Source organism: Vanellus vanellus, assembly GCF_965231255.1.
Source record: "Vanellus vanellus genome assembly, chromosome: 2".
Classification (NCBI taxonomy): Eukaryota; Metazoa; Chordata; class Aves; order Charadriiformes; family Charadriidae; genus Vanellus; species Vanellus vanellus.
In genome coordinates, this window is record NC_138906.1 from 148,034,445 (window position 1) to 148,060,734 (window position 26,290).

Genomic DNA, 26,290 nt, shown 5'->3' on the forward strand with positions numbered 1-26,290 from the left:
ACGCGGGACCTACTGGCTGGGGTGCAGAGCCTGTTGGATGCTCTTAAAGATCTTCTACCAGCCTTTAGGAGCAAAAGCATTTAGCTCCAGTTTGTGCTTCTGCTTGTTGTGTAACGGCATGAACTGCAGTGCACAGGAGTTCTCTATCACTCTGTAAGATGTCTTAGGGGGAAGAGTCATACCTGCTACTCTACTACAAAATGATTACAGGAGAGAAACATTTATTTGGGAGGAAGTCTCCCTCTCGTGATACAATCCCACAGCGCCTAGTGTTCATGGGGCTTGCTCCAGCCCTGATGGGGGCTTTAAGAAGCAGCTATTGTAACACAAACTACAACCGCCCATCAATTTGACTCAAAACACTGTCAGATCTCTCTCCATGTCAGTCATTTAGATTCCATTCAATAGCTTAAATGATAGGCTATTTTGCAGGAACCTGACGTTCTCGTTTGCTTCCCAAAGTGTGTATCCAAGAGGAAAGAGTGGAAGTTTCTCTGGAGTTAAGTACTCGGTATTATATTTTCAGTTCCCAACTATACAGCAGCAAATCTGCTACCGCTGAGGTGGAAGCAGCTAAATCAAGGAAGGGACAGCTGGATTTACGAAATGGGGTGCAAGACCCAGTTGGGGTGCATGACCCAATCAGGGTGCATGACCCAATCAGTGTGCCTAAACGGGGTGCAAATCCAGGCTGGGAGGACTGCTACGCAATGTTAGTTATGGCCGGCTGGCATGTATTGCCAGCCTAGATTTTTAAATCCTATCGGTACAAATCCTTAACCCAGGGAAGAGGGAAAGCCTGCTCCTGCCCTCCCACCGCTGGGGAGCCGGGCTGGGGGGAGAGAGCGGGGCCGGGCTGGGAGGCGGTGGGATGGGAGAGAGAACAGCGGGAGGGGAGGGAAAGGGGTAAAAACAGGAGGAGAAGGGGAGGGGACAGCCGGAGGCGGGGGGGGGGGGGGGGCTGGAGGAGATAATAAAGCCGGGGAGGAGGGGGAGACGGGTGAGCGAAGCCGAGGAGAGCCGGGAGAGCGGGGATGGGGCGGAGGGCGTGAGCGGGGCCGGCGGGGGACCGTGCCCGGCAGCGGCGGGGAGGGGGGGGCGGACCGTGGCCGGCGGCGCGATGCTGCCCGGACGGCGGCGGCGGCGGCGGCAGTGAGAGCGGGGAGAGGAGGGAGAAGGGGGACCGCCATGGGCTGCGGGGGCAGCCGGGCCGACGCTATCGAGCCCCGCTACTACGAGAGCTGGACGCGGGAGACCGAGTCCACCTGGCTGACCAACACCGACTCCGAGAGCCCGCCGCAGGAGGGCGGCAGCGCCGAGCCCGCCGGCCGGGAGCAGGGCGGCCCGCGCCCCGGTGAGTGCGGAGCGGGGGGGGATCCCCGCCGCGGGTGGGCACGGCCGGCGGGGGAAGGGGCGACACCGTAATACACATACACACACACATATATATAGCGTATATAGGTGTGCATATCCGCCTATCTATCCGCTTTACCTGCTTTTCGGGGGGTGTCTTTTTTTTTCTGCCCCCACCAAGAAATGGATTTTTAAGGCTGTGCTTAAACGTCCCCCCGGGTTCGGGCCGGCAGCACCGTCCGCTCCCGGCATCTGCGCTCCCCCGTCCCCCGGGAGGTCCCTCCGCGCCCGCCCCGGGCGCCGCCACCGGCCGCCCCCGCGCAGGGCTGATCTCTAAAAGAGCCGGTTCGGTGTCCAGAGTCCTTCTCCCGGTGGGGCTCGGTTAGGAGAGAGAGCATGTAAATGTCATCAACTGTGTAATAACGTCACCAGAAGGGACTTGGTCCTGGAGGCTCTTGTTGGGCAACACTCCTTTTTAGCCAAACGAGTCATTTGGGTTTCAAAGAAGGAAGGGGTAGTGATGTGCCAACCTTCTGCCATGGTACCTCAAATGAGGATGACATACAGAAAACTGCTCAGATGGTGTTGCGCAGGAGCTGACCTACACGTTTGAATTTCCCAGTTCTTGTCAGTGTGGTACGTTCTTAGTTGTGCCCCTGAGGCACTGCAGTAGGGACGGAGATGGGAAAGGGAACGAGCAGCTCTGATCTGGTGGGGGGGTTAAAATGTTTTCAGAATTATTGTGTACTGCAGTGGTATCTAGAAATCTCAGTCTAGGTCCAGAAAGTCATCGTGCTAGATGTTGTACAAGCACAACATGAAAATGGTCACCGCCCCAGATAGATTATAATTTGCATATAAAGCAGTATATGCCTATGGGCAGCTTCAGAGGAAAAGAAGTAGCTTTGCAGAGTTTTACAGTGAGCTACAAAGCACCACGAAGAAATCGCGGAAGTGCAGGAGTGAAAATTCACAAAGGTGGGTGTCACAGGCCAACTGCAATGGGGAGATGATGACTCTGTGCTGATGGAAATACGACAGGGAGGGAGAAGAGAAGACGTAAAAGGTCCTTATTGTATTCCTGAAGGCTAAAGAAAGACTTTGTAGTAATCACATGCGAAATTATGGGAATTTGAAGGTGAGTTTGTATATGAAATGCTGTATTAACAATTATATAAGGAGTTTAAAGAGGTTCAGGATGATACTGGTGGGTAAGCTTGAATGACAGGTGACAGTCTTGTCTCCAGCAGTGAAAGCTAAATACAGCGAGTGTGACTTCTGTACCCACACTTAGCATCATCTTAGCCATGTTTACTTTGAGTTGGTGCCAGATAGTCCAAGATTTGATGTTGAATAGGAGGTGATAAAGAGGTAAGTATTCTTCCTAGAAACATGTGATAACTGAATTTGTGTTTACAGATGAGAATACCAGAGATAAGGAGAAGAGGACAACACTCAAGTCCAATAGAGACTGATTAGGGTAAGAGAAACTCTTTACAGGAAAACCTTGCAGAAGAGATTAGAGAGGAAGGGAATGAGGAGAGGACAGATGAGTAGGAGCAAAGGAAAGACTAGTAGGACTCCAGGGAGGGCAAGATTCACCCTTCAACACAGCTGCGGTGGCAATAGCTTAAGGAACCTGAGGAAAGCACACTGGTCCCAATTAGTGCCTTGAAAGTCACAAAGTACATCACTGGGAGCTGTTGCAGGGCAAGGCTTGAGGTAGGAAAGGAAAGGAATAAGGAGAGGTACTCCAGGGACTAGAAAGAGCACGTTCAGTGAATTTACAGATGAAAGGGAGAGGAAGCAGCAATTGGAGGGGCAAATGAGGTCAAGTATGGGTTTAAGACGTGAAGAGGAAAACATGCTTTTAGTGTGAGAACTGAAAACTGCCAAAAGGGAAGAGTAAAAGAGAGAGAGACAAAAGGGAAGAGAGACAAAAGGGAAGAGTAAAGGAGGGGATAAGAGTAGGATGGAGGAGATGAGGAGATGGGACGTGACATTGGCGTAAGCGGAGCAGGCAACTTCTGTAACTGGGACGTGGAAAGGGAGGAGGCAGCTGGGGAAGGGGGGACCAGCCAAAGGCAGATGGGGAGAAGAGGGTGAAGTTGTTCTTTGTAATTTTTCACTGGGAATAAATTGGTGAAATTCTGTGAAGAGAAAGAATTGGAGGCAGGATGAAGGAAAGACTTCAGGAAAAAGCCAAAAGCAGTGAAAGGTGGCTGTGATCACTGACATGTTACAATTAAGTGGAAAAAACAACATCAGATGTTGGACATCAAACTGGAAAGGGAGGTAAATCACTCAGGGATGAAAGAACGTATGGTATACAGGATCAGCAAGTGTATCAATGAGGAAAGGTTAGGAACTACTGTATATTAATCTTAGTAATCTCATCCCACCCCAAAATTTCATTATATCCTTCTCTTTTTGTAAGACAGCATATTTAGCTTTCTGTGTCTGCTCTCACTGGAACTATATGCGTTTGTGTAGCCAAATGTTTGTATCTTTACTAAAGCATTTTGAAAGATAAAATATTAAATTAAAAAGTAAGTCATGAGGTTTTCTTTAGTTTTCCCTTCGCTTTTCCTTTCTTCCTATTTCAACTGATCCTTTCTTAGCATATTTGTTCACTTCCCTACTTGATTATTTACACCCGTTTTCATAAAGTGTATTCCAATCTCCCTGTTTTTTTACAGGAAGACATATAGGACAATATCAGTTTTTATAATATAGCTAAAATAAGGCAGACGACTTTTCCTAGGTTCACGACAAGTCACTAACAGCCACGAATACAGGTGTTAGCAACTTGTTGCTGAGGCTTTGACAATGATGAGCAGGGTAAATTGATATGGCTGAAGAGGGGTAGAAAAGTGATAAATAACTTCATGAAGCACTGCAGGGGGTGAAATTGGAAGACATCTCCTAGAAGATAAGCGTACGTACTGTTCCTAGGGCGAGCGGCTTCCAGGAGGGAGGAAAAAAGGAAAGCCTCACAGTGAGCCCATACAATAGAGCGGTTTCGCTTAAGAACATCCATTGCTACGTAAGCAGAGAACCTTTCACAGGATTCAGCTACTGCATAGGCTATAGCTGGGGAAAATAATAGACTACGTTTCTGCTTAGTAACCGCCCCTTGATCCTTGCAACCCTCTGCACAAATTGCCTTCTCTTTAGAGGGTCTGATTCAGCTAAGTGGAAGTGTTCGTGCAAGTGATGAAGTTCTGGGGAAGTAAGAATCTGGAGGAGCAGGCGAGTCCTCAGGGCGGTCACCGTGGGTTACAAGCAAACCGCGGGGAAAAGGTTGAATTAGCAAAAACCCGCACAAAACTGTCAAGTATTTTGGAACACATTTACCTATTCTGCTATGTTACATTGGGATAACTTGCTGATGCGCGGATATGTGTAGGCTAGGAGCTGAAGATGCACGATTTTCTACCAGTAAGCAGTACTGTAAAAGTGCTTTATAAACCCGTTCAGTAGCAACTATAACAAAAAATAATATTTTCATCTAAAGCAGGCTTTAAGTCATCTTATTTCTATTTCTTTCCATTTTTCAATGACTAAGCTGCTGAATTCAATTATTTTTTCTTTATTATACTCGAAAGTGCCTCAGAGTGGATAAAGCAGCGTGTTGCCTCGTGGTCAGAGAGACCTTACAATCGTGACTGACCTCACGGGCTGCAAACTCCTTAGGACAGGATCTGTCCCTACTGTTTTCCAACAGCGACCAGCACAGTAAGACTCCAGTCTCGGCTGGAGATTGTTACTGAAATACAAGTAAAAATAATTAATTTTTAAATGATGTAGCAACCAAGGAAAAAATAATTCTTTTGCATCAGAACTGAAAAGCTGCATATTGATTGCCATTTGTTCAGTGCCTCAACTAATAAAATATTTATTTATTATCATTACTTGACTCACAGTATTGGCTAAGGCTTTAAAAATAAAGACAATTGGTTTTCATTCTTTGTACTTTGCAAGGTTTCTATAGCAAAGTCTTTTCTCCTGAAGCGTATTAAGGAAAAACATTATCCACATTTCACAAAGACTCACCTGATGCACTTGGGAGAAAAACTTGCTCATGGCCTCAGCAGACATACCTGCAGCCAGTGGGTTCACCAGGAATGAAATCTGCAATTTAGGATCAGTTTATTCCCTGGTGAAGACATTTGCAAAAGAGCTATGAAATGGGAGTTGTAAAATAAATAAATAAAATCAGAGGAATGCAGGAAAAAATGTATCAGTATCTAGCAATCCGGACAGCTGTTTACTTTATGTAGTTGCCTTTAATATAGTTGTACATTTATGAATAATTCTTGTCTTAAATGACCACCTTATGCTGCTGCTCTGCTATTTTGCGATCGCTGACAACTGTGGGAAGTTTTATAGACGGGGTTCGTCTGTGCAGTTAAGCCTCTGGTGGAGACTCAGTGTACAGAAATCGGGGCTTCAGAGGTAACCTTGCATAGAGAAGTTTTGGAAAATTGCTTTTCCATCCTTTGCAGTAGGAGAGGCTGGAAGCAGCTGCAGCCGAAGAGCCGGGCTGTGCGCGCACCAGTTGCCATAACAACAGGGACTGGTGCTGGCTTGGACCGCAGCTGCAGTCATCCACTCCTTCGTTTACCAGGTATAGGTAAAGTTAACAGCTTACCGAAATGCATCAGCAAGCATCAGGTTGTAAATGAAGACCTTATTTTGTGCAGCAGATGGTTTCTCTTGAATCGGACTGCAGAGAAGTATTTAATTAAAAAATCTATTTTAGGTTGGGAGCCAAAGAGGGATCACTTTCGCTGGTGCGTAATACAGGTGTATCAGTATCTCTCTGTGGTCTTATGCCCATTTACTACTGTTCTTCTATGAACAGGTTGGTTCAGAATCTGGTTTGTTTAGGAAACAATTATAGCAGTGATTCTGACACGTGGTATTTTCAGGAGATAACCTTATTACAGTTCAGAATTACAGTAAAATGAATAAATACAGCCTCTTCTTGGACTGTAGAAATCTTACAATAATTCCCTATTCCCATTTAGTCCAGACCTTTGTTATAATGATATGGTATTTGCTGAAGAGTCCCATTTCATATTGTTTCTGGATTTTAGTTACACAATCTCTGCCATTTCAGTTGTCACTAGCCTCTGTATGACAGGCGGTACTGAGGAAACCTTTCTAAATCACAGAAAGAGAAGAAAAGGAAAAAATAGCATGTGGGATGTTTCATAGAGTAGGGAGAGAAAGCTTTTGCATCTAATTTTTACCATCTGGCTTTCAGAAAGCAGCCACCTTATGTATCTGCTCAACTTTGTACACCAACTTTTTGCGCGTTCAGTTTTATATGGGCGGGTAATAGACTTCTTATATATGTAAAGTGCCTCTGTAGAGTGGGTTTCTGTAGGTGCTTCCTCCTGCACAAGAAGAAGATTTTGTCCAAAGCTCTCTGAAAATCACTTTCTTAAAAGCATGATTTGGTAGGACTACTCTTCAATGGTTTTCTTTCTGAATGGCACCTAGTTTTGTGTCATCCCTCTGCAACTCTGGAAGACCACGGAACTAGCAAACCTTGCTGTCAGGACTGCACGTGCAAACTCGGTACCAACCGTGGAAGTAAGCCAAAGCAGTGGAAAAGCCTGGTGACCCTGCAGCTCCAGAAGAGTTAACCATTCCCATATGCTTTAGGGACTTCTCGTTGAACTTTTCACAGCACATCTGCAGGAGAGGGATAGGGAGTGTTGCAGGATAGAGGGAAAATAACATGGATGCACCGCCCAGCTATATGCCTCACTTAGAAATGGAAAAAATAACAGGTTTTGCCAGTAAAAAATGGCATTTTTCATCAGTCTATGGATCAGGGAGTGATAAAGAACCTTAGATGGCAATAGAGAAAAATAATAGAATTAAATGGATAACCTCTGTAATAAATTATGGTTGTCAACCCACTGACCTGAAACTACTCAACATTCCCATTCTTCATGTGACTCATATACTTGGGGTTTGCTCAGCGTAGAACCCAGTCAAAGATTCCAGTATTGGCCTAAACCAGTACTCCACCACAAGACAGCATTTAAATTATTGGAAAAATCAGTCTCATCTGATAAATACAGCTCTTTGTAATAATAATTTTTTTCATTCCAACCATTGCTGTTAACTCTTCCCATCCATACATTTTCATCTTTGCTGTCATATGACAGTTTAATATTATCTGAATTTCACATAGGTACAGATGTCATTTAAGAACAAAAGCTGAAATACAGATTGGAAGCAACAAAATATTTCAACATATTGTCAGAGAACTTTGGCATTTTTATGCCGAATCATCCCACCCCTCCCTATTCCACCCTCCCCAAAATAAACATCTCCTTATTTTTAAGCATGGAAAAAGTCCTGTTGATATTGAGACCCCCTGTGCTTAAGCTTTTTGCTAAATTATGAGCGTAGGATTGTTAGAAATGCAAATCTTGTTTGAGATAATGTATAGGGGATGTAAGTAATTTGGATGGGACTGTTGCTGCTGTTTTGCACTATGGCCATTCTGTGTAATTATACTCTTTGTGGGTGTTGCATGTATTTTGTTCTGCTGATTCAGTAAAAAAATGTTACTGATACTTGTATGGCCCATGAGAACATACTAAGCAACCTCCCTCCCCTACATCTAAAAGTATTTTTAAATTAATACTTTATTAATAAATGTCACCTGCCTACATGAAAAGAAAGGGTCCAAGCAAGCAAAATTTTATTAAAGATATGAGAGATAATTGATAGATGAGAAAATTTCTTCCATTATGAGCCTTCAGCTTGCTATTTTGTGAGATGTATCAGACTCAATTGCTGGAAAATCTTCGATCTCGTTTAATGGTAGGTGGTTAGTGACATTCAGGTACTGCACGAAGGCTCCTGAAAGGTCCTGGTGTCTCAGGCAGGAGCAGCCGCCCCGTGCCCCCGCGGCAGGAGGGGAGGGCAGGGGCTGGGCAGGGCTCTCCAGCTGCCTGCTCCTTCCTCGGCAGCCTCTCAATTGCTCTTTCTGCCTCTAGGATTCTCTCAAAGCACTGAAAAACCTTTAAAAAAAAATTGAAATATACTATGATGACTTTTCCATGAGGTCTCTTAGTCTCTGATTAATTCCCACTTAGCTAATGGTCTTGTTGAATCCCTCCTGCACTCAAAAGCAGACCTACCAGGTTTGGTCGCCCACAGCTTACCCCAGAATAGTCATTTACCCACGGATGGGATAAATTCACTGAAACTGCCATGTGCACGAACACTTGAATTTCATGAAAGGCTTTCCTAGCTGTCACAGTACCAGAAGGGAGAAAGGCTGTTGAGCATCAATAGAGGTGATTTGCAGGACAGATGATTGGGAACCTTCTCTTTGGATAATTTTCCAGCTTAAAAAAAAAAAAAAAAATCCTTCTTGCAGCACTGAAATCTTTCATGAGAAAAATTTTCTTAGTTACCGAGAGCCAAAGGGCTGCAATGAACTACGTGGAGAGCTGTTGCCCTCTGCCTTTGCAGCGGGCGGTGGGGAGGAGCGATGGTGAGGGAGAGAGAGTGTCTGAAAGGGTTTGAGCAGGAAACCTGAGCAGTGGTTTTTGTCAGTAAGAGGTCCTGCCTGCAGGATGCTCAGAAGGAAATTCCTCTGCAAAATCCTTCTTCTTGTGGAAAAAGCTCTCTGTTGTTTTGGGTTTGTTTTTTTTGTTTTGTTTTTTTTTTTCCCCTTTATATCCTGATTCAGGACATTAAAAAAATCCTTTTTCTTTTCCTCAGGAATGAATTTACAGTTTCTGCCCAGTTCTAATTCCGTATTTTCCAGTTTAGGAATGTACAGTTCAAATCTAACACTTAAAAATGGGATTAGCTTTAAGTGAAGACTCCTGCCAATCTCAAAGTAGAGGTGTAATATATTTCACACAGGAAACACAGTTCAGAGTGTAGTTTACCTTATTGCCCATTGATTGAAATTTCGAAAATTTCCACATTGACCACATATTGCAGTAATCCAGCATTTAAGTGACAGAAACCTGTCTTTCCTGTACCTGTAGTCAGGTATAGAAATATGTTTCCTAATAGAAACAGAACTGATATTGCCAGTCCCACTTTTTTCTCAGGTATACCTGCAGTTTAAAAATGAAATAAATTGATTGCAGTTAAAAAAATCCGAGATTCAAAGTTGGGGTTTATCTTGAATTGAAATACAGTAAGAGTTAAGACTCAGAAACTGAATGACTGAAGCCATGAGTCGATTGTAAGGCAGCGCTCTTTTTCTAGGTTATGCAGATACTATTTCGAAAGTTGCGTGATTGTGTGCATTTCTTCGCAGTGGCTTTGCATGAAAAAATGGCTTGGTCCTTTACTGTATGCAAGTAAATAATGCGTTCCTATCCCAATTTTATTATCTGATGAGTAGATGCATACTTACTTCCCTAGACTGTCACACTGCCTTTTCTCTTCTGCTTAGGAAAAATACAGATAAAGTCAAACAAACAGGTAAACGGGGAGCGACGTTTTACCGATTAGCATGGGCAGCTGTAGGCTGCGAGCCAGGATTTTCCATTTTAAGGTTTTCCTGAATCCACCAAGACCCTCCAGATCATTTCTGCATTGCTGTTTGCTTGACTGAGCCTGAAGTTTTAAGCAGCTGATGAAAAAGTAGTAAAGCTGAGCCTCTCGTTCCTCCTGGAGGATGACGGATTCAGGCGAGCCTGCTCAGGTGGATGCCAGCTACTGAAGAGGAAAATAATCAGCCAAACCCTCTATTGATTGACTGATTTTAAATTTTTTTAATTTTTTTTTCCCGGTTTCCTAGCAATGCATATGGCCATGTTTCTATTTCTGTACATTTCATCTGGATGTTGTCCTCTCCTTGTTTCCTCTCACATTGCAATTGTCACTCTTGTAAACTGCTCGTATGTCCCAGGTGGGCCATCGGAATTGTTTTAAGCACTTGCAGTGCTAACGGTACGAATTTCTGCCACTCGCCTAAGGCTGGAGCCCAACTGCTTTCTGAGCGTTTAGCACTGTGGAAAAGATGAAAAAAATGCCATGGATTTATCTAGTAGATTGTTAACAGCTGATGACATTAGGTTTTAACCCAGCTACTGCCCTCATTTTAGGATGAACGCTAAATGTGAGTGACAGCTTTTTCACATGCATACAGATCTCTTAAGCCAAAGCATTTTATGATCACAGTTATACTGTGAGCCGGTTGAGTCGTGAGTATCCTTTCGTATATTCATGGACTGTACGACTGGAAACATCACCTGCCCATACAGCCCACTAGTATTTCCTGAATTAATTCCCATATGGAGCATACATTTGGGACATTCAGGCTTAATTTGCAGCTTTCCAGTGGCTCACATTTTGCCTAAGCCTTTGTAAATCAGGCCAGCAGCTAATCACCCATTGTTAAAATACATGTCTAATGTCTTACCCGGAACCTTTAGCTTCAATTTCCAGCTGCTGAACTGAAGAGTCATTTCAGCTCAAGTTTCATGTACATATACATACTTTTCACAAGGATTTCTATTTAGTCTGCCTAAATATTTCTGCTGCTCCTCAGTAAGATTAATTGAAACGATGCTATCTACTCATCTTAAAATTCCATGCGTGATTAGCTGCGTAATGAGAATGATAATAATACTTTCCATTTCTGTGTTGGAAATTAGTCTAAAACATAATGAGTGATGTTTCATTACCACGTCCTGAAGAAGAAGGAAAGACCATGTAAAGGAGAAGGAAAGACTATGTGAATGTCTATAACTCTAAGCCCCTGTTTAGAACCTGTCTTCAAGCAGGGTGGGTACAGTTGTGGGGTGTCCGACTAGCTCGAGTCAGCCTGTTTTCCGATGGTGCTTACTTTTAGCTCCGTTCCTGTCCAATTCTTTCCTTAAGATACAAAGAAAGAAGTTCCCACGGTAGGAAAGCACGCTGAGAGATGGAAAACAAGCAGCAGACTGCTGTCCTTCTCTCAGCCCTTTGTTTACAAGACAGTTGTACCACAATTCCGTATCATAATTTTAAATCAAAATATACCAATATGCCAAGATTTAGCATCTGCCTGTACCTGGGAAATTAGGCCATGTAAGAAAAATAAAGATTTGCAGTTTTAATGCTGTCCTTTTTGTATGCAACTTGTCTGCTAGGATCCTTGAATACTTTCTAGTAGAAATCTTCATATTATGGTAATAAATCTGATCAGACTTTCAGAGCTATTTATCATATGGTCATTTATGCATGTGCATGTTAAATGCCAGTTTTAAAATCTTTTAGACATTCCTTTTATCTGACAAAGGGGAGACTCTTGCCTCATTTCAAAACAGCAATGGCAAAAGAAGTTTTGAAATACAGTATTCTATAGAACTCTTGTTTGTTTCATGCTCAGAAATGAAGTGTCAGGAAATAGGAAAATAAGCAAATCTCCCCACCAAAACTGTCACAAGATGTAGTGCTTGGTCTCCCAGTTTTGCCTGATGCACATAAAGTCCTTCAAAAGCATTGAGTATATTCATCGTGAGCCAGTTCTTTTTGTACTGAATTTGACATTTAATGCCATAATCTTACAAAAGAGCATAATTCCATCAGGCTCCTGAACGTGACAGAACAGAGTCTGATTTGCCTTCTGCTATTAGCCGTTACCTGAGCCTCGTTGTCTTGCGTAAATATAGAATTTCCTCTTATTTATCACCTACTTTCCTTAGTGCTGAAAGTAAAGCAGATACCTTCTAAACGGAGAATGAAGAGGGTGTTTGTGCTGTAGGGTGAGTTGAGTTCAAATAAGCCTCCCATGGAAGTGGGGAGGAAGGCACACAGCTCCTCCCTCTTCCCCGCGCCTGTGGGACTGAGCTGTGCGCCGGGGCACGGCTCAGCCCTGCCTGGGCACAGTCACCCTTGGAGGCACCTGCCAGGTGTGGAGGGCTTCAGGTGAGGAGGACAGATCTTCCTCTGCCTTGTCCCCAGCCTGCAGGGAACGCATTTCTGTGGCATAGAATCATAGAATGGTTTAGGTTGGAAAGGACCTTGAAGATCATCGAGTTCCAACCCCCCTGCCATAGGCAGGGACACCTCCCAGTAGACCAGGTTGCCCAAGGCCACGTCCAGCCTGGCCTTGAACACTTCCAGGGATGGGGCATCCACTTCTCTGGGCAACCTGTGCCAGTGCCTCACCACCCGCATCTTGAAAGAGAGACTCCGCGGAATTTTGACGGCCAACACAGAATGTGTAGAAGTTGTAAATACATTTCTTTTGATTTGCTTCATCATTTAAAATTCCTATTGCATTAGAGTTCAGATAAATTATTCTGGATTCTCTGAATGTCCGGGAAGCAAATTTATTGCGTTATTGTATTTGCTGAGTCACTAAATACAAAACATCCTTTCTGATGACATTTTCCTGCTGCAACAGGTCCTCCTTCTGCAGATTTTCTGGATCCTTCGTCCTGGCTCACAAACCCACTCTCTGCTATGCCTGAAAGTTTCTAAATACTTCCTTGTTAGGAAAAAAAGGTATTGCCATTTTCCTGAGCATTTGGCCTCGTGCCTGAGGCTTTTGTTTTGGAGGAAATGACTTAAGCTTGACTTTTGTCACAACCTCCACTCCATTCTTTTATGATAGGATCCATGCTAACTTGTATTTCTGCAGCAGAAGTACAGATCAGCTCTCAGGCCAGCAGGTACGTCATTTTCCCAAACATGAATAGTTTCAAATTGGGAAAACAGGTACAGATAACAGGTGTTTCAGTGCTCTCTCTACTTACCACTCTGTAGCATTAAAAGGAACAAACTCAGTGATGGTAACACTCTGAAAGCAACTGTGTGTTGGGATAACATCGTTCATGTGTCTTTACTGTGAGTTTTCTCAGAGTCCATTTCTACAGTGCAGTATCTTATTATGCAAGCATTTTCTGAAACAGCATCTTATGCATTATTAATGAGGTACCGGCCACAATAAATAAAAAAGGGTGTTGCTGAACCAGAAAATTGAACCTTACTGGTTTGTTCGTAGTCAATTCCAAAGATATAATTTTAGCATACTAATGAACAGCTACTCACTTTAAACAAATAGGAGCTTGTTATTCAGTAGCAGAGCATGTGGCAGCACTGGGTCCACGGTACTGGGTCAGACCTATAGCGTATTTGGGTCAGAATTCATGTCCTGTTTTGGCCACTACCTGCTGCTTTAAAATCAGGTAGGAAAATATTATGGCAAGTGCATGTGGAATAATTTTCTCCAGAAATGTCTGACCCTTTTGGCTAAGACTAATTTCACCTCTGTACTACCAGCTTCATACGCCTTTTGAATTTCTCGCCAGCATTAGCTATTGCAGCATTGCTAATTTTTGTTAGTCACAGAAATTTTCAGTTCAGTTTTGGATCTCGCTAAGATATTGGTCTTTCGACGAGGTCTATGCAAAGGGATCCAATAAACCTGTGGTTTGAGAAGTTTCCAGTAGTCCTGATAATTAAGGGCTACCCCTAAGTGTCGCTATCTGGTTCCTTTCTCCCTTGATCTTTAGCAAATATATATTAGCTTTTTTCCAACCCTATGATTCTGTGATTCTCGTACATAGATAAGGTCTGGCAAAAAGCCTTGAGGAAGTCATATTGTTATCTTTTGTCATGTACAAAATTGACCCCCTAGTTCCCTTTTTTTCCTGTCTCTCTGTGCCAGCTGTTGATCCAGGACACTTTTTAACTTCAGTTTTACTTTCACAATCTGAATTAATTACGTTATTTTCCACCTCTTCATGTCATCTTTATTTCTGTACTAAAATCTGGCTAGAAAGAGTTAAATCTCAAGAGTAAAAATTTCCTCTCCTCTTTATAAGATGCTCTCATAATGAGTTCTTAGGTGTAACCAGGCTGTATGAAAAGCTATGGCAGCGTCTATGCATTGGTTGTCCTTGGTTTTGCTATCACGACTGTTGTCAGTATATAATAGAAAAAAAAATCAGAAATACATGTCTAAAATCTCTGTTCCACGTTTTACACTTTCTTTGACTTCTCTGCGGTGAACATCCTATTTACTAAAATGATTCTTTTAAAATCTTTCTTAGACTGTTCGTTCCTCATTTAAATGGTTTTAAAGAGTTATAAAATATGATTTAGGCATGCTTTATTTTGAATGCATATAAGTTTGCAAGTCTGTAAGCAACCTTTTGGAGTACAATTTTAAGTATATATCTCCTAAAATACAAAATGCCTGAGGTATTAAGAACTTCTGTACTTTAGTATTATTAATAAATTGCTTTGAAGTATCTAGTGCTTACAGAAAATAAATGTTGCAGGGATGGCCTTATGGTGGTATCTATACCTTATATCGTATTTTCATTTTTCACGGTTGTGGGATGCTGCTTCCTGGGAAATTCTGAAAACTCATTAGCATTTAAAAGTTATTAGGCTTGTAGACAAAAGAACGATGTTAGCATAGCCTACGAGGTCTTGTAGAACATGGGAGGAGATGGGTCTTGGAGACTCTTGCTCTTAGAGAAGTGAGGCACAGCCACCAGGAAGATAAATGAGGCAGATGGAGATGTTGAGAGAGAGAAGTTAAGGCATAGGTATGTTACAGCCAGCAGAGAAAAAGGGCATCACGGACAGATTTCTCTGAAGGCAGCAGTGAGTTTGCACCAGATTTCCAAGTGACATTTAGGAACTTTGAACAGTCCTGTTTGCGGCCTACAATTCTGTTACGAAGAAAACTTCTGTTTTCTTTACAAAATGGTCATGTCCTACCTGTGCTTAATACATGACTTAGTCTGAAACACAAAGAATCACGATGATAATATAATAAAGACAATTTTAGATAATTACGGTAACAGAGGCATTGAAGTGTTCCAAGTCTTCCTTTTGAAAACTAATGTTGATGTTTGCTTGGACAAACTGAATTTTTCATTACGCTTATAGCAGAGAGAGTAGGAGGTTATCCCAGAAAGACTGGAAAAACTTGGTCTCTTACTGGCAGTTTGAATATTCATCATTAGGACAAACTATTAATTATGAGTAGCAGCAGTTCTTGGAGAGTTAATTTTATTTACACTGTTTATAGGAGCTACTTAAAAATACCACTGCCTTTATTTTTGTATTGGTAGTGACAATTGTCATGTTCTATTCTCTTTGTCCTCTTCTAGGAGTTTATATTACCCTTAATTTGCCTGTTGTTCTCCACATAAGATACATATTTCGGACAGATTTGTTCCGTCTTGCTGGTCTTCATACTTGTATTGAGATAGCTCTGATTTTAGGTAGCTTTCTGTTCATTGCTTATTGATGTAATTATGAAACTGTTCTTAAATGCCCTTCTTTTAAATTGTGGAGCAGCTAAAACATACCCAGATATCCTAGGGACCACTTTTTAGGTTTGTTTTTTAAAATTTAATAACTATAGCTGATTTTTGTCCATACCTGGATTTTCCAAAACTTCTGTATTTTGGGAACTGTGAACAAAAGGCAGTAATTTAATGCCAGCATTTTACTGGAAAAAAACTTGGGCAAATTTGGTTTTTCAAGTTTCAAATGTGAAAATACACAAACTGAAAGATTGTTTGAACTGCCATCATTTGGTCTAAATCATCAGAATTCTTAGTGAAAGAAATTTATTTTAGAAATAAAGTTTCTTTGTGTAGGATATTTGTAATCAGTCAGTGACATCACATCTTACTCTGAGCCAGCAACTTCTTTAGAAGTCTTTGGGACACTTTTTCCTGTAACACAACGGGAATCCTTAGTGAATCCAGGCTAAATGGGTGAAAGAAACGTACGTCCCCTGACGCAGGGGTAGTTGGAAGCAACATGAATATACCTCCAGAAGATTTGTATAGCTCAGCAAGGACACTTGATGAGAAGAACGAGTGTAGCCGGGTGAGTGGGGTTTGGTTGGGTTTTGTTTATTGGGTAGCACACCGAGCGAAGCTGCTTTCTGCTGCTTGTTTCAACTCCCATGCTACTCCCCAAGTTGCGCCGGTCTGACTGCTTGCGTCATTGGGTGATGAATAAAGTCTAGGGCTTGATTTCAATTTAAAATAACCCCTTTTTTTCCCCAGTGCTACTGAAAAAAGCATTTGTCAAACTGCAGCCTAAAGGATTTCTATCGGCCTGGTAAGAAAGGCGAGAGCTAGCTCGCCTGTGCAGCCTAGCAAGCCGCTGAAAAGGAAGATGACAGTAAGCAATGCCATGGGAGAGAAAATGTTTTTTAGCATATTTCATACTGGAAAGATGGACTTGGACTTGTGAGCAATGGGGCTGCTGCTTGGGTATTCTCCCTGCGTCCACTGAGAAGAGAACTCATGTATGGGAAGTAGCTCGGAGGAGAAGGATCTGGGGGTTGTGGTAGACAGTAAATTATCCATGGCCCAGCAATGTGCCCTTGTTGCCAAAAACGCCAACGGAATCCTGGGCTGTACAGGGAAGAGTGTGGCCAGTAGGTCGAGGGAGGTCATTCTCCCCCTCTACTCTGCACTGCTGAGGCCACAACTGGAATACGGTGTCCAATTTTGGGCTCCCCAGTTCAAGAGGGACAGGGAACTGCTGGAGCGAGTCCAGCGAAGAGCAACTAAGATGATTAAGGGCTTGGAGCATCTGCCTTATGAGGAAAGGCTGAGAGAGCTGGGACTCTTTAGCCTGGAGAAGAGAAGGCTGAGGGGAGACCTTATTATGGCGTACAAGTATCTAAAGGGTGGGTTGAAGGAGGATGGAGCCAGGCTCTTTTCAATGGTTCCCAGTGACAGGACGAGGGGCAATGGGCACAAGTTAGAACACAGGAAGTTCCATTCAAATACATGGAAAAACTTCTTTACGGTGAGGGTGACAGAGCACTGGCACAGGCTGCCCAGGGAGGTTGTGGAGTCCCCTTCTCTGGAGATTTTCCAGACCTGCCTGGATGCAGTCCTGAGTAATGTGCTCTAGGCAATCCTGCTTTAGGAGGGGAGTTGGACTAGATGATCTCTAGAGGTCCCTTCCAACTCTGATAATTCTGTGATTCTGTGATTCTGTATGTTCTTTATAAACGAAGCTGATTGCGTGCAAAGAAATACTCGCCTCTTGTCATCCGTTCCTCCCCATAAAGGGAACAGCCTGGCAGTCCCCCAAATCCTGAAGAACCACTCCTGAGGGGAAGGTCACCATCACGTTGGTGTGGGTTTGATAATCACCCAGAAACTCAGGGTTTGGGGATGGAGCCATAAGGCTATTCTAGTCTTGCCAGTTCATTTAAAAATAAAATATGTGTATTTGACAGAGCATTGTGGTGGGATCTGCTGTTTTCCCTGGCCTTAGGAGGCCCACAGGCTTCTGGCAGGGGTTGTCCTGGCAGAGAACATGAGAATGAAAACACCATTACTGAACCCATTTGTTTAAATGTCTACAGTGAAGGACTAAGGAGGTTATTTACCGAACCCATGCTGTGAGGGTGATATAAATATCTTGACAGTTAGCTTGGTTGAAACGACACTGAGGCAAGACCCTGAGTATTGCCACCCTGCTACCTTGCAAATTCCAGATTTTACAGAAAAAGAAAGTTAACTCTTCCACTTCCATTTTGTTTACTGTGGCAAACCCTAAATAGCAATGCAAAAATATTTGCTATTTTAAAAGCAACCATATGTTCCTAATCTTTTTTTAACATCATCTCTGTTTTGCAATCAGCATTTTGTGTTATATATCGTCTGTAAAATAGGTGTCACTTTATGAATTGCCTACAGATCTGGTGCTCTTACTGCCACTGCTCTGGCATTCTCACTTTGGTTTCTGCTCAGTGCTCATACACAAAGAGCAAGTCATTGAAGTCTTTAAACTGTTGCCCACTCTCTAAATCACCTGTTTGCCAATGATAAGGAATTCTAAAATAGTTTAACTTCAGAATAGCAAACATATTTCAGAATAAAATAAAAAAGCACTGCTTTTTGCACTAGTATTGGTGACCACTAGGTCACCCATATAAAAATATAGTAAAGTGGTAGTGGAAGGCTCCGATGCTGATATCTGGTTCATTTCTGTCAAGTATTGCAAAAAAAAGTCTCACCGCTGCAATGTAGGATTCAACAAGGGTGCTCGGGCTGCAAACCAACAGAGGACAAAAAATGAACCAGATATAACATTTTCAGGATAGAGATTTTCCATCAGCCTCCAGAAATGGACTGATGTAAGAAAAATTGTTCTGTGCAAGATCAAAAGATGCGACACAATCTGATACATGAACAATTGTGCTTAATAACAAAGTGGCCTTTCAGCTGACAGCTGTTTCACCAGACAATTTAGTTAGAGGCCAGATGGCCAAAGGGACACATGGCCCAAAGTAATTTTGTAGGATGACTCCACAGAAGGAAAAACTCATAATTTGTACATGTTTGAAACGTCCAAGGTTCAATTAATGGAATTAGTATGTAATGCCTGCAGCATTTTACCTGGTCGAAGCTGTGCTCAAGCTTGTCCTCACAGCTCCACTGCAAGGTGAAGCAGCAGACTATGGCGTGACTCCTGACTCACACGGCTCTAACTGCCTCTCCATCTCCCTTCCTGACAATTGATTTTGTCTATGATATCACTCTGTGCCACTTACTGTGCTGCACCACGTCATTTTTCTGCCTCTCATCTTGCACTGCGGAGTGGTAGGAAGAGATAAGACCTAAACCACAAGTAGGTATGGACTTTCAGGAGATGCAGGAGAGGTGAGGCTTACTGCTGTCTTGGGGGGGTTCCCTGTAGATTTAGATGGGAGAACAGCGTTAGTTTTTATATCTGACAGAAAAGGCAGCTTCCAAAGACTGAAGTATTTTTAGTTGCTTGGGGGGGGGTGGTGGTTGGTTGGTTTTTGTTTTGTTTTGTTTTTTTTAACACCCTATAATTTAGTATTTTCAACTTCCAACTCATTTTTTTTTTTCTATCAAAAAGTAGAGGATTTAGGACTATTCTTAGTGACCACTACTACAAGTAAACTGTCTTAGGAAAACTTTAACACCATCTTCTGACTGCTTAGGGAAATGCAGTGACTCGTTCGTATTTATACTTCTTAAATCTTACACAACTTCAGATATTTTCGATATCAACACTGAATATTTGCTTGAAGCTTTATTGATTTCATTCATTGCCTTTGCTAGCTGCTACTGATGTTGCTTTCTACTGATAAATCCTCTTTTCTTACAGTTTTCTGGGAAAGAATTCAGGACTCTCTCTGCTTCTTTTTTAATGATCTTAATACTGTGCTTGAATTCCCACCTGACTCATGGCAGAAGTTCTTGTTGACACAATGCACATTTCGAGTAGCAATAAATTGTCATTGGTTTTCTTCATATTTATTTTTCCCTTAGTATCTGTGACTCCTTGCTTCTGCCTCCAGTTTTGATACCTGCATCGCCAATTAGTAAATCTATTTTTTTTCTATTTGAACATAAAGCTCTTTATAAATAAAATTGAGAGCTCCAATCATGCATTCCACTTGCCCTTTGTATTGGGGTTTCAGACCCAGCATTACAACCGGATGTTTAGTGCTCTGCACTCACCAGAAATGACAACTGATTTTTGTTAATCAAATAAGACGAGAGAATTCTTTTAGGCTGGCCAATATCATATTGTACAATGCATGTCTTATCCACACAGCTAGAGCAGAAAGCAGATTAATCATTTATTTGATTACCGATAGTCAAACCAGTATGAAATATATTTTTTTCTTAATTTTTTTCCTCAACTTCTGATTTTAAAAATGTTCAAGGCCATAAATAGAGCAATCACGGAATCACGGAATCATGGAGTTTCAGAGTTGGAAGGGACCTCTAAAGATCACCTAGTCCAACTCCCCTGCTAAAGCAGGATTGCCTAGAGCACATTACTCAGGACTGCATCCAGGCGGGTCTGGAAAATCTCCAGAGAAGGGGACTCCACAACCTCCCTGGGCAGCCTGTGCCAGTGCTCTGTCACCCTCACCGTAAAGAAGTTTTTCCGTGTATTTGAACGGAACTTCCTGTGTTCTAACTTGTGCCCATTGCCCCTCGTCCTGTCACTGGGAACCATTGAGAAGAGCCTGGCTCCATCCTCCTTCAACCCACCCTTTAGATACTTGTAAGCATTAATAAGGTCTCCCCTCAGCCTTCTCTTCTCCAGGCTAAAGAGTCCCAGCTCTCTCAGCCTTTCCTCATAAGGCAGATGCTCCAAGCCCTTAATCATCTTAGTTGCTCTTCGCTGGACTCGCTCCAGCAGTTCCCTGTCCCTCTTGAACTGGGGAGCCCAAAACTGGACACAGTATTCCAGTTGTGGCCTCAGCAGTGCAGAGTAGAGGGGGAGAATGACCTCCCTTGACCTACTGGCCACACTCTTCCCTATGCAGCCCAGGATTCCATTGGCCTTTTTGGCAACAAGGGCACATTGCTGGGCCATGGATAATTTACTGTCTACCACAACCCCCAGATCCTTCTCCTCAGAGCTACTTCCCAGCAGGTCCGCCCCTAACCTATACTGGTGCCTAGCATTCTTCCTCCCCAGGTGCAAGACATTGCACTTGCTTTTGTTGAACCTCATTAGGTTCTTCTCTGCCCAGCTCTCCAGCTTGCTGAGGGTACACTCTGTCCCCTCATCCAGGTCATTAATGAATATATTAAACAAAATTGGACCCAGTACTGACCCCTGGGGGACACCACTGGTTACAGGCCTCCAACTAGACTCTGTGCCGCTGATCACAACCCTCTGAGTTCTGTCCCGCAGCCAACTCTCAATCCACCTCACTGTCACCTCATCTAGCCCATACTTCCTCAACTTCCTGATGAGGATGTTATGGGAGACAGTGTCAAAAGCCTTGCTAAAGTCAAGGTAGATGACATCCACGACTTTCCCCTCATCCAGCCAACCAGTTATAACGTCATAAAAAGCTATCAGATTGGTCAAGCACGATTTACCCTTGGTAAATCCATGTTGACCACTTCCAATAACTTCCTGTTCCTCAACGTGTTTGGAGATGACATCCAGAATGAGTTGCTCCATTACCTTCCCAGGGACAGAGGTGAGACTACCCGGTCTGTAGTTCCCTGGGTCCTCCTTCTTGCCTTTTTTGAAGATCGGAGTGATGTCAGCCTTCCTCCAGTCCTCAGGCACCTCTCCTGTTCTCCATGACCGTTCAAAGACGATGGAGAGTGGTCTAGCAATAACATCTGCCAGCTCTCTCAGCACTCACGGGTGCATGCCATCAGGGCCCATGGACTTATGAATGTCCAGCTTGGCCAAGTGGTCTCTGACCCGGTCCTCCTCAACTGAGGGAAAATCTTCCTCTCTCCAGACCTTCTCCTTTGCCTTCAGAGTATGGGATTCATGAGGGACAGCTTTAGCAGTGAAGACCGAAGAAAAGAAGGCATTCAGTAACTCTGCCTTCTCTGTGTCTTCCACCACTAGGGCACCCGTCTCATTCACCAGTGGGCCTACATTTTCCCTAGTCTTCCTTTTTCTATTGATATACTGAAAGAATCTCTTCTTATTGTCTTTAACTGCAGTGGCCAAGCTGAGTTCTGATAGAGCTTTGAGCTCATTTTCCCCCTACATAGCTTTGATATATCTTGATAGTCCTCATAAGTTGCCAACCCCCTTTTCCAGAGAACGTAAACTTTCCTTTTTTTCCTGAGGTCCAGCCAAAGTTCTCTATTTAGCCAGGCTGGTCTTCTTCCCCGTCTGCTCGTTTTTCGAGACAAGGGGATGGCCTTCTCCTGCGCTTTTAAGAGCACCTGCTTGAAGTATGCCCAGCCTTCCTGGGCACCTTTGCTCTTCAAAAGTGCCTCCCAAGGGACACTCTCGACCATGCTCCTAAACAGGCTGAAGTCTGCCCTTCGGAAGTCCAAGGTGGCAGTTTTGCTGGCTCCCCGCCTTACTTCATCAAGAATTGAATCTCTCCATCCATATCGGTCTCATCTGTCATGCTCACATCTAACCCTTTCATTTACCAGAACTGAAAGAGTTTTAAGGGCAGCCCCTCTGGGTCCTCAGTTAAACCCTCAGTCATGCAAGCAGCTGCGTGTGTGGAGAAGCCAACGGAGATCTGCAGGTGACCAAAAGGCTACTTATAAGCTGCACTCATCAACCAGTTTTCCACATTTTCTGAGCCAGTGTTTCACGGAGCAGTGGACTACAGGAGAAAGGCCAAATCATGGGAAGTGTGAGGATAAAGGTGACAAAAGGAGGTAGGCTGCTCCCACCGTAGTACTGTACCTCACCTTCCACGACTTGCGCTATCACAAAAATGTGGGAAATAGAGGGAAGCCAGAGGCAATGTTATAAACCGCTCCTCAGTATTAATCACACAATTTCATGTGTCCCTACTAGGTATTCTGGAAGATGGAAAATCACCTCAGACAGGTGTAACTACAGCATCAGCCACGGCTGGAATGCTGAACACCGAGAAGAGGAACAATGGTGGTCCTCAGTATGTGAACCCCATGGTCCATGGCACGGGAGCTAGGACACAGAGACACAACGGCTTGAGAGCAGCAGAGGTAAGAGTATAATTATGGACCCTTACACTCAGCCGGTCAAACTTATTTTTGTGACAGTCTTCCTCACTGCAGTCAGACTGTATTTAATGCCTTGGGGGAAGACAAAATGGCGGCACCACAGGCATAGCGTGATTGAGCCTAGCACCTCTGACAACGTCTCATGCCCGAATGGCCACAAAATCGATGTCTTATTTGGCAACTAGAGTAACACACACACTTGTTACAGCAAAAAACCCTACGCTTTTTTTTTTTTTTTCAACTCAGTCCAGCTGTGGCATGTATTGTGCAAACTGTTTAGATTAATTATCTGAAAGGGAATGTGCTTTTCCTTAATTGCTGCTTTGCTTAAATTATGTGCACTGCACAAACGCTGGTTCACTTAAGGCTGGATGCAAAGCATGAAAAAGTCAGTGGGAGTCTTTTCAGTAACTTCATTAGGCTTTGGATCAGGTCCTCCTCCCTTCTCCCCCCTCACCAACTGCATACTTTGTCAAAGGATCACCTGGTGTAACAATGGTGTATGGAAACCTGAGCCTTTGGGGCTACACCAAAGCCCAAATGTCTCCTATCCTGTCTCTCACTGGTTTCCACCCACTGCCCTGTTTGTGTAGCAGCTGCTGAGCTGCTGCAGATTAAAGTCACCCAAAACCTACAGTTGGTTTACTGCTTCCTTCGTTTCTCAGAAGGGAAGACCTCTCAGCATGGAGTGTGGTGGAACTGCTACACCCACCCCATAAGAAGCTGTCCCCTCTTGGGACTCATGTCCCGGAGAGGGGTGAATTTAAACCCAGGGGGATTGAACAAATGAAAAAGGGAATTTGGTCTGAACTTCACCTTGTGTTTGCTAACAAACACCACATTGTTACATGTCTGGTTATTTTATACCTTCACTGTTTTATCTTTTGTACTGCTGTTGTACAGAAATATTGCCCGGTGACATGGTTCCTGCTGTATCTTTTCACGAGATACTGCAGCTCCAGACATACAGGGACGCGTTCTACAGCAGTGTGACATCTGGAGCCATGGGTTTGCTGTAAATGAAAAACATAAATGCCTGTCATAGCCACTAGCCCACAGAGAAAAATTAACTGGTCGGGTTGGATATGGTTGAACAGAACTAACATAATTATTAATCCAATTTGAAAAAGACTTGGCCACACTTGAGGATTATAGTGTATACCTGACATATTGTTGGAGAAAATTGTTTGTCTAACTTTGTAAAGCAATTGAAAAATTACTTCTGTAGTTAGACTTACTAGGAAGTATGGGCAAGTTCCCACAACATACGAATAATGTGAATGTTGACTGTAATGGGACTACTCAGTGAAGTGTGGGTTCCCAACCTGGGGCCCTATGGCTTTGGATGTATCCTCCCGCCTTTTTCTAGCTAAGATACAACATATATCTGTACTGTTGCAACCTGGCGCAAAGGAAGTTTCTGATTATACGTAGGGCATTTGCATTGTTCTATGCATCTAATGCAGGTGTCTAACAAAGCAAGACAACTTGTCTAAACTTCAACTTATAAGTCAAAAAAGGAATGTATTTTCCTACAGTGAAAATGTAGTACCTAAGTTAGGCTCCAGCTCTGGTTTGCCGTTCTGAATCTCTGTTTCTCCACTGGCTGTTTAGGGAAGCGGGTTTCCAATTTGGACACCTAAAGTTTAGGTGACTATAGCTGAGAATGTGACTCTCCCCCCCCAACTCAAAATGTGTCCATTTTATTCATCTGAATATTCATGCTGACTGCATTTTTTCTTTTACCTCTGCGTGCTGTAGAACACAACGTGATGCAGCACACGCTGCTCTCAGGGACTTGGGTTCTGCCAGCGGCCTGTGGGGTGGCAGGAGCAAATTGTTTTACCTCTCTGGTTCTCGTTTTCTCAGGCATCAAGCTCTAAAGCATCCTACTGCCTTACCCCTACCATCGGTTACGTGACAGGGTACAGCTTGTGGTGTCGAAAGGGAAAGGGTTTGACATGGGCTGCGTCTGGGAAATGTTAGTATCCTCTCATGAGGGTCATGTCAAAACAACTTGGAAGTAAAAGATGCTGGTGATGAAAGGAGTCCTAATACCAGGGGAGACAACAGAGTGGTCAAGCACCCCGAAAGCAAAGGTGATATCCGGATTATGTCACTGACTGACAATAACCTGGTTTGGTTTTCATGAGATGTGTCTTTGGAGAGCCCTTGTGTGAACGGGAGCAGCGGGGAGTGGATAGCAAAGGAGCAGATATATTCAGGCTGCAGAACTGTGCAGTACTACACACCGGCAAATAAACACCCGTTTTTGCTCTCAAATAAATACGGACCTTCCACTCGGGTCAGTGGAAGTTTACCAGACATTATTGCGCTTGGCATCATTACCATGTAAATGGTGCCTAATTTCCCTGGCATTCTTTACACTTACAAAGTGTCTCGTGAAGCGCTGGAAATGCAGTAATCAAACCCACCTGTCTCAGCTCTGTGTCCCTATCAGCCAGGGTCTCAGTGTCCTTTGCTAGACCTATCCAGTTTACTGCGCAGTATAGTGCGTTGCTTATGGCAACAAGCAGACAGACTAGGCGATGGAGAATAATAAATTTAAATTAAGGATGCATTTCCATGCCTCAGACAGACTGACTTTTTTGAATGTTTGGGAATAATCTGACGAAGCTCTTAAAGGTATATACTGTACTTGGGTCTGATATGCAGGCAGAACAGCATAACAAAATATTGTTATTTTGAAACTGTATTTTCATTTAAGAAACATAAAATGAAGTAGAGAATATTCTGTCTCAGACTAGTGTCTGAGCTCCCAGTGACATCCAAAGGAACCTCTAATTTCCACTTCTGGACTGAAAACGGATTTATTTGCTCTGCTTTTAGAATACATGCATGCAGAGATGCTAATGATAGCCAAGAGGGTTGGTCCAAAGCCTACTGGTGTCCACAGCCTTTATAGCAATTATAAAAGCTTGCGTCCATGCTGAATGAGAAAGTTGGTCCACATCACAGTACTGTGTGAAGAATGCCGGAGTCTTTCTCTTTATTTAGTAGAACTGTTTTCATGTATTAGGAGGTAATCGTCAACAACTCTTTGTGCTGTCATTGTGGAACTCACTGTACTGTTTAAAACTTTCACAGAGTAAATGGGACGCACAGAAAATGTCCACAAAAGATGTCGCCATTAATGTTACAAAAAGCCTCAGACAAAGCGACAGAAGGAAAACAAAGAATTGTGTCAATTAACGAAGCAAAGCGCAAGTGAGGATGGACCTAACATGCTTCGCTGCACTTTAAATGTCGTCAGTTGCTGAATATATGAGGATCTGCAGATGTTCCACGTTGAATACAGCAGGCAGCTGCTGCTGAGTGCCTTCAGAAACACGTCTTGTAGAAACCAGCTGCAGACACTGTAGGATGGTCAGATGTCATTTGTCTAAAGCAGTGGCACCGCACAGACATACGCCAAAATTCATGCCAGTTGGTTTTTAGTAACTCCT

At 43.3% G+C, this 26,290-nt stretch overlaps 1 protein-coding gene across 1 annotated transcript; it reads left to right on the forward strand.

Annotated features, from left to right (window-relative positions):
- Positions 1-1,188: 1,188 nt before the first annotated feature.
- Positions 1,189-26,106, forward strand: BAALC (BAALC binder of MAP3K1 and KLF4; the record flags this gene model as incomplete). Its single annotated transcript, XM_082479953.1, has 3 exons — positions 1,189-1,354; positions 22,636-22,805; positions 25,932-26,106. 3 exons carry the CDS (start codon positions 1,189-1,191, stop codon positions 26,034-26,036), a joined length of 441 nt encoding a protein of 146 aa, XP_082336079.1. The 3' UTR covers positions 26,037-26,106.
- Positions 26,107-26,290: the final 184 nt, after the last annotated feature.